A 9553-nucleotide genomic window follows, 5' to 3' on the forward strand; every position below is an offset into this window, starting at 1 on the left:
GATTGAGGTAGCAGAGAGGTGCAGTATTGAGTCAATATGAGATACCCATCCAGCTCAGCTCAGCTCAGCCACAAAGAGTTAGGGTTTGGCTGTTTGAGTTTGGGCTATGTTAACCTTTACGATAATTAACCATGGTTATTCATAGTTTTCATGTTTTTGGGGGGCATGGTTTATGACTATGGTTTAACCATGGTTTGATTTAACTATACCCTTACAAAAATTAACTATATGAACATACATACATACCACTATGAAAACTAACCATGGTTTTACCATGGTTAATAGTTATTTATTAGGCTACATTAGACTTAGCTGACGCTTTTTTATCCAAAGCGCCTCACAGATATTACAGGGTATTGGTTACAGTCCTTGGAGTAATGTGGCGTTAGTTTCCTTGCTCAAGGGCCCTTCTGCCATGGATGGAGGTGTACAGAGAGGCAAGGGCGGGATTCAAACCAGCAACTCTGTGATCTTCGGTCCAATTCCCCAGCCATTACACAATGGCTACCTACAACTTATTTTTATGTTTTTTTTTAGGGGGTTGGGGTAACCACATAAACCATGATTCGTCACTATAGTTCGGGTTTATGGCAAAGAGTACACTGTAGTTAGACCATGGTTTTCATGTTTACCCCAAAACCATGAATACCTATAAACCGTGGTAAATCCATGATTAAAACCATGGTTAGTTTTGATAGTAAAACGATGCTTAAACCATAGTCAGGAGCCACGATTTCATAGTTGCCCAAAAACCATGAATAAGCCATAGTAATACTATGGTTGGTTCAGAGTACTTATAGTAACCTTTACATACCATGGTAAAACCATGGTTACTACACAAAAAACATAGTAGATTTTTGTAAGGGAACAGCCTATAGGCACTGTAGCTTAACTTGACAAAGCAGCCCACCTTGACAGAATACGAGTTTTGTCAGCTGAAATTGAACGTTTTAAAAAGCGTGGCCGACATTGGTCAGGAAGACCAAATTAGGACAGTTGGCATAACTAGGAATACAAGAGCCAGTTTAGAGAGAGAGACCGTAGCAAAAAAAGGAGAAAGATGCATTACACAGTGGAGCTTGGTGTGCATGTCAAAGTTTCAGATTCCATAATGGCGGTACTGATTGGCCATTCTTTCCAGCATGGATGAAACATCACTGATGCTCTGAGTGGGCGCGATTTTAAAATGCTACTGCTCCGTGTCCACTCACAGAATAGTGTCTGCCACAATGACAATTAAGCCCATGTTCTCTCTCAGTTTGATTGGTGCTGTCATTTCCTTTCTTTTGTTCAGCTCCTTCTGCTGACTGCTGACTGTATTTACATCCCTCTCTCTGTCTCTTTCTTTGTCATTACAGGGCCATCATTTCAACATGACACTGCAAAAACAACTACTTCCTCTGTTGATATAATCCCAGAACAACCGCACCGGTACATCCACACATCCACTTCTCCAGCCCCTCGAGCGTGTGCCGTATATGCGTGGGATGACTGCTCTGCTAGCCAACCTCAGCGTGCTCCCCTGGGGCACCGAAACACTCCAGGGGGTCTTCGCAGATGGAACCATCAACCTGACAGTGCCCGCGATGCCCGGCGGGTACAACCACCAGGAGGTGGGGCAGGAGAAGGGGAGCAGCGGGCAGCCACAGGCCCCGGCGCTCTGCACGCTGTGCTGCTGCGGTCTGCTGAACCGCACCCTAGCTGTGGTGTTCATGGTCACCCTGGCCTTCGCCATTGTGGTGGGGAACGTGGTCACTCTCACCGTCTTCATGCAGACGCGGCAGTCGCGCACCCCACAGGGCTACCTCAAAGGTAAGGCTGTATGAGATACATGTACATACAGTATCGTAACAGTTATGCACCCCACAGGGCTACCTCCCATCTAAAACTGCATGTGTGCCCCCATAGATATAGTACTACGTACTGTATGTACAGTGGGTGCAAAAACCACAAGGGGGAGGGAAAATTTCTCCCCTTCTGGTTTTGATATTTCCACTTCTTCTGCATGGTTTTATTATCAGTCTACTGTAACTCCTGTAACATTGATATGATGATTTCAATCCCAAAAGTAGCGCCCCCTCCCGTTTTTGGTTTTGACACATCACAATATGTCTGCACATACATTCTGGAAAGTCACACACACCCACCATAGGGCTATCTCTGAGGTAAGGCTGAATTTACAGTACATGCAGTATCTATAAGCATGTACAGTAGCTATGGCCTGGGTGGCAAACTGGGTTGCAGGTACAACTGAGGTTACTTGCATCTATTCAGTGGGGTATGCAACATAAACCTGTGAATGGGTACATTAGTTTAGGTAATGCAAGTGCAGGCTATACCGTATATGGGAAAAGATCCTGCTTCCAAAGTATCCTCAATAGTACAACCCAATTGCAGTTACATAACATATGATGTGTTTTGTTTCAGCAATTGTTTTAACAATTCCAGCAAAACTGTGTTTCTGTGTCTGTGGGTTTAAAATGACATCTCAGCGGCCATATGCACAGTAACTGCTATGCAGTAAGTGCAATTCATGGCCAATCTGACGATGCCTGCCAATCATACTTGCAATCTCTTGAGCTGTTTGAAGCCCAGCGTCTTCCTTGAGAGTGTTGTTGAAAATGACAGTGACATAATAGGGAGGATGGGACTTACTGAAAGTGGAATGATTTCATGTCTCTTTCGAGCAATGCTCACTGAAAAAGAGGTCAAATCATGACCTTTTATTGTCCGCTTATATCAAAGGTTTTCCAAGTATGTTCACCTCCAACAAAACTAACGGATAACTACTTCATTGAAGACCGAGAGAAAAAAGACGTCTTCAACTTGCCTTTGTAATTGTGACCTCATGTAATTTCCTTTCTTCCCCCCTCTTTTCTGCCTCTCTCACTCTCTTTCCCACTCAAGTGTCCCTGGCTATTGCGGACATGCTCGTCGGCGTCCTGGTGGTGCCGTTTTCCGTCTACACTGAGATCTCGCTAATGGTGACCAGCACTCCTCCTGCATGGTACCAGGCCTCAGTGGCACCTATGGACATGGCGCATCACAGCGATGCCAGCAGCATCAGCAGCAGCAGTGGGACTACTGGCGGTGGTGGTGGGGGTGGCGGGAGTAACGCGTCCTTACCCTGGCAGCCGTGCATGCTGATCGGACCCGTGTTCGCCGGCTGCACCTTCGTGTCCATCAGCACCATCTTCCTGATGACGCTGGAGCGCAGCGTGGCCATCCTACGGCCGCTGCACAAGGACGTGCTGGTGACGCGGCGGCGCGCGCTGCTGCTCATCCTGCTCAGCTGGGCCGGCAGCTTCCTGCTGGCCGTGGCGCCGCTGGTGCTGAGCCGTAGCTTCACGCTGGAGTACAACCCCTGCAGCCGCATGTGCAACTACGCGCCGCTCTGGGACCCGGTGCAGCAGCCGCGGCCTCCGCCCGACGCCCACGTCATGCTCCTCTTCCCCGCCTTCGACTTCTCGCTGCTGGGCGGCACGCTGGCCGTCAACATCGTGTCCTTCACCAGCATCCGGAGGTACTCACGCAAGCGCAAGCTGCTGGCAGAGGGGAGCCTGGGTGGGGAGAGCTCCGGAGGAGGAGGAGGGGGTTGGTGCCAGCACCGGCCGTCTTTCTCCGACATCAAGGCGGCCAAGACCATCGGCATCCTGACGTTCGCCTTCACGGCCTCCTTCTCGCCCATCGCCGTGTTTGTGCTGGGCAACGTGGTGGGCTACACCTGGTGCAACTTCTCCTTCTTTGCTTTCTGGATCCTGGCCGCCAACAGCTGCTGCAACGTGGTCATCTACAGCGTCAGGGACCAGCGTTTTCGGAAGGGCGTCACGTTGCTTTTCCACAGGGAACGCTCCATCCCCACGGGGGAGAAGACTTGAGGACACTTCCCTGGACTACGGTGGTTACTGGGCATTTCTCAAAACTCTAGTGCGCACACTTCCGAGTGTATCAGCCTAATTAATCACGCCCCGGGGATTGGATACTCTTTGGTGAACTCAGCGGAGTATCAAATCACTGGACGTGACTAATAAAGAGTATCCAATCACTGGGCGTGACTAATTAGGCTGATACACTTGGAAGTGCGCGCACTAGAGTTTTGAGTAATGCCCACTGTCTCTACAACAGCCCCTTTCCCACAGCCATCTTGGCAACTGGACCAAGCACACACCAACAAGGGTGCTGACTTTGTGAAAATAAGAAAGATGGAAACTGAATCCCGTCGTTCTTGGGCTTTAAGCACTATTTTAAATTCAGGGACCATTTGCAAAACCAAACTGAACAGCAATGACTGTTCTCAAAGACACATTTAAGAGTGATGTCTAACAATGCACTTTATATAAATATGGAAATGTGGTCATTCTGGTAATTTCATGTTGTGTTTCACACTGTGTATTTCAAAATATTATTTTTGATATGACTGTCACTTACGGCTTTGTTACCCAGAAAAAAGGTGACTAAAATTAATGCACTCAATGCATTTTCAGTCAGATACTTGCAGCACCCAAAGGCCGTTCAAATAATGCCTTATTTTACACACACACACACACACACACACACACACACACACACACACACACACACACACACACACACACACACACACACACACACACACACACACACACACACACACACACACACACACACACACACACACACACACACACACACAGTCTTTAGAAAACCAACCTTTAAGCACATAAATGTCCTGTTTTCTCATGACAATATTGTCTACTTTTGGGGCTGAACCTCCAGATTTCCTCTTGCTGCAACATGTGGAACACACATGACTACATGACAGGAAACTATATTGACCATTTTTGAAATTCAACCAGCAATTCCTTTTTTTGAAATACTGTACACTTTTGCCGAGTTTGCTACAGTAATATGAAAATCTATATTGGAGTGAGATTTTTTTTTCTTGGTTATTGCTTTATCTCATGTGACTCGAGGTCAATACTCTTAACTGTGTGAAATGTTTCATTTGTGTTGAATTATTGATAAGACGAGGACCTCCAGATGTTTTTTTTTCACCCAATAAACACCTGTGAAAACCATTGCTTTCTCTGCCACTGCTCATCCAGCGACACTAATGGCGGCAGACAGCTCTGGATGTGTTTCAGAGAGAAGCCCGGGCTGAAAGTCTTCAAAGCTCAGCAGCCTTGTTTGCCAAGGACTGGGGTTGTTAGAACACATTTCACCTCGGTCTTCACACTCAGGGCCGTAACCACACATTTTCAAATACCGATGTCAAATACTGTGTGTATTTACTGTACACTGTACATTTAGAATGCTTCAAACACTTCAAACAATGCTTAAGTTTGTTTTCATTAATCACTGCCTTGAGGATAAATGGGGGTGGCGCATACAGACTGAATTTATCATTGTTGATCATATGTCGATTTTCATCATGGATACATTTTACATTGCTGAAAAAAAAAATACAGAGAACATGACCTCTGTGTCCTCAATGGTAGTTACGGCCATGTTCACAATCACAGACGGACTCTTATATCTGACCACCACAGCATCTCGTACTCTTTACGTAAGAGCAGGTGGAGGCAGAAAACCTGCAGATTCAGGATTTAGGTTTGATGATTCAAGAACACCCCAAATTGCCCCCACCTCAGCCTCAGGAAAAAAACATGAATAATTTAAATGAAAGTAGCAGCATTTTGGCATAGACATCGAAGAAGGTTGTGCCTGAGTGTACTTTCAACATTCCCATACAGTAACTAAATTAAACATAGTAGGTAGTTGTTTTAGAGACATTGGGGAAGATTCAAATTTACACAATTGAAAATAAACCATTTTGATCCATGAAATGTGAAATGATAACCTCATTTCCTGACCAGATATAGTGTGATGCAACATTTGGAATTTGCACTTAATTTAATTGTACTTAATTTGAATTTGTGCTTTGTCATTGTTTTTTCCGACCAAATAATCATTCAATCTGGCAGCTCCAAACCCCTTTTAATAATAAGGCCTTAATAATTGCCACCTTTTTTTGTGACTATCACAGATAACCCAGGGTCCTTTGAAATATTGCAAAGGGGGTATGAGGGTAGGGCTGAGGCTGATATTTATCAGGGATATGGCCGAGATAAAAGAAGAAAAGCATATCCCTCCTCCAGCGGTCCTCGTGAAAAACGCGATGTGACACATGGGCCAGTCACATGACTGCGGCGCTGCTGCATGACAAGAAAGAGTGCGAGCTAATGAAAAAGAGTTAAAGACTGAGAAAGGAGAAAATGCAGTCGGACAAGAATAACAGAAACAGAGTTCAACAAAAACAGATATTTATCTCAATTATGCAATTATGCTGATTTTGTTTTCTCAGTGGCGGAAACCACTGAAACAAATCGCTTTGATATACAGACCATATAATTGAGGCTTTTAGATGATTTCTGCCAACAAAAAAAATACCGTAAACAATGGTGAATGTTTTTGTGTGTGTGTGTGTGTGTGCGCGTGTGTGTGTGTGTGTGTGTGTGTGTGGTGGGGAAGGTAGCAGGTGGCATAGCGGTGGCTCTAAAATGATTTGTTGAGCAACCACACACAAAAAATGATGCGGTCTGGTGACCCCATGGCCACTTAACATGATGCTGCTGAAGCTTTGAAGGACACTAAAGCATGCCAGCATCTTGCAATCTTTTGGCAAAACAGTACAGCCATAGAGGTAGAAAAAAAAGACTTGGCACGGCAAGTGCAGCCTCCATTTTGTGTAGACCTGTGTTCTTTAGTCAATGCAAATCAATGGAGAAATCATGTGAGTTGATCAAATACATTTTAAAATCAGTTCATATTCAGTATCTATTTAGCAGCACATAAGTACTACTTTCATAATATTTTCAAAAAACATAAAACTTTCAGTCATGTGTATGTGACGAGATCAAGCAATTGTCCAGGCCTGTTTTTTCAAGGTCTGCACTCTTTGTTTAAAGAAAAGCAAGGCCTTTCCAAGTCTACTGACATAAAATAGTAAAATGCTTCAAAGTTAAAAAACAAAACAAAAAAAAACAGCTACTTAAATGTTTTCTGCTTTTAGGCATCTATGAGGCATCAATGGAGAAAATCATGTGAGTGGATAAAATACATTTTAAAATTAGTTCATATTAGGTAGATATTTAGCAGCACATTTCAACTATTGTCCTTGTATAGTGTCTCATTGGAAATGTTCACATTATTAAGCCATTTTTTGACAGAGGTGAGCCTCTCTGCATTCATTTCCATTGCTCAGGTCTACCTCATAGAAACAATGCCTGCCAGGATTGCCGTTAATAAGGGGGTGGTTCCACCTCTCTGAGTACAGCTTTAGCCTGCACTCGTCCAGACTTTCAGCAACGCTGAATCCATTTTGGGACCAAATCAGTACAGCCAAGCTGGCTATCTCTTCCATTATAAGTTCCCAGCAGAATTAGTGGGCTTAACGCGAGATGGACTGATGTTCTGCTGTCATTGGCTCCAGGGAAGCTGTCAGAGGCCACGATTGGCTCCACGGCTAGCCAAGTCAGAGGAAAGAAATATTTTGCTCATAACCAATTTTCCGAGCAAATGCACAATTGCACAGCACAACTCAACAGAAAAACATCATCCCTCATTTGTTTTCTTTATCATAGCCCACAATACAAAAAGGGCTCATCCAGATGCCCCTCATGGCCCCCACAGTGCCCTCTGCTCACATGTGCCAGGGCTCTCTCTGTTGCCTCACGTGTCTGTTAGTGTGATTGATACGCCTACCTGATCTGAACTACCTGGTCTGCTCCAGCTGACTGAACAACAGCACTTAGATGTACTCATCACAAACACACACAACGTGCCCGCACACACACACACACACACACACACACACACACACACACACACACATATACACATACACACACAAACACACACACGTGCATGCGTGCAGACACATACAGCACAAACACACTCATACACACAACTGTGTGGCAAAAACAAACACGTACACATATACACGTACGCACACATGCACGCACACGCACACAGACACAGACACAGACAGACACACGAGTGCATGGCTGTTATTTATGTGGTAGAGGACACTCCAGTTAAGCAGCGGGGTATAATTAAGGCCTGCTCCACCTCCTCCACCAGCCGTATCAGAGTACATAGGCTACAGTATTCTTTCCCCACGCCACTGTCTGAAGAGGTCCGCATGTCGTCTCGGCCAGCGCTCTCATTAAAGCAGCCCGGTGTATCATTAGTCTCGGAGCAGACAGGGCCAGCATAAAGCGGCATTATCGGTTGCCATGCTTGTGGTGGAACAAAACAAAGATCCTCCACGACAATAAACAGCGGTAAACCTGACGACCTCATTGTTGTCTGATGTAATGAAACCAAACGTCAATAAATGCCATTGAGTGGCTCGAATATTAACAAGTAGAGGTAACAAAATAATGTCATGGAGCTTCAGACATGCAGAAAATAAACTTTCCTCAGGAGGTCTCTGCAGAGGGTTTGACTGCGACCCAAGGAGACGGCTTCAGACCGAATCAAGCAATGCGATGGAACGGCGACACAGATTATTGATTTCTAGTGACCTTTAAGCGCCAGAAATGCCTCACGCACTCTTCATCACGCTCCCAAAAAGGACAGACACACCACAGGGAACTGCTGCTCTGGGAGCAAAAAAAAAAATCGAAAACCTTCAGCCGTGTGCACCTGTGCACTTGCCGAGGAGATCAGCCAACTGTTCAGCCCTGACTTATCAAAATGATAGTCTTTGTTTCAAATTTCAAGGCCTTTTCCAATCATTTTCAGTCTTAATTGAGTAGAGAGAGGAATAAGTTGTGTCTGTGGGCAAAACACATAAATCTTCAGGTGCTCATCTGTATTCAAAAATGCAAAACGGGAGGTCAAGAGAGCGGGTCCGAGGCAGTCCGTTTAAAAATCCTTTATTAAATCATGGACATCAAGCCAACACGTTTCGGCTTATCAAAATTATAGTAGAAGGTAAAAAGGTTTGCTGTCTTTGATGAAAATGTCCATGCCTTCTTTAACCATTTTTTTTAAAGTCTATTGATGTACATTTTTTAAAGGTTTCAAATGGGAATAGCAGCTATGTACTAACATAACATTCTCAATAACAAAAAAATCATAAAAACTTCAATCGTGTGCATGTGTGATGAGATCAAGCAATTGGCCAGGCCTGGTTTTTCAACAATATCATAGAAGTTGGTACACTAAGGTTTGCAGTCCTTGTTTAAAATGTCAAGGCCTTTTTTTCAGCAATTTTTAAAGTCTATTGATGTAAAATTGCAAAACTTTCCAAGGGGAATATCAGCTATGTATTTGGTAAGGTGTGTACTTAGTGAAGATACTATCATTTTTGAAAATATTATGTAAGTACTACTGCAGTATCACAACTACTGCATGAAGTTGAATTCAAAGCGCTTTCAAAATACACACACACATACACATTCCCACATTCATACACCAGCTCTGGAGGCTGATGCACGGCATCAATTGATCACGTGAGAAAGCGCACACACACACACAAAGAGAATAAAAAAAGAGTATGCTCAAG

The 9553-nt window shown here is 44.4% G+C and overlaps 1 protein-coding gene across 1 annotated transcript; it reads left to right on the top strand.

The window, feature by feature from the left end:
* Positions 1–1487: 1487 nt before the first annotated feature.
* Positions 1488–3878, top strand: LOC134439317 (trace amine-associated receptor 13c-like). The gene is made up of 2 exons (XM_063189223.1): positions 1488–1812; positions 2908–3878. The coding sequence occupies exons 1-2, from the start codon at positions 1488–1490 to the stop codon at positions 3876–3878; spliced, it is 1296 nt and encodes a 431-aa protein (XP_063045293.1).
* The last annotated feature ends 5675 nt before the right edge of the window (positions 3879–9553 follow it).

This window comes from Engraulis encrasicolus, chromosome 22, assembly GCF_034702125.1.
Source record: "Engraulis encrasicolus isolate BLACKSEA-1 chromosome 22, IST_EnEncr_1.0, whole genome shotgun sequence".
In the NCBI taxonomy this organism is placed as follows: domain Eukaryota; kingdom Metazoa; phylum Chordata; class Actinopteri; order Clupeiformes; family Engraulidae; genus Engraulis; species Engraulis encrasicolus.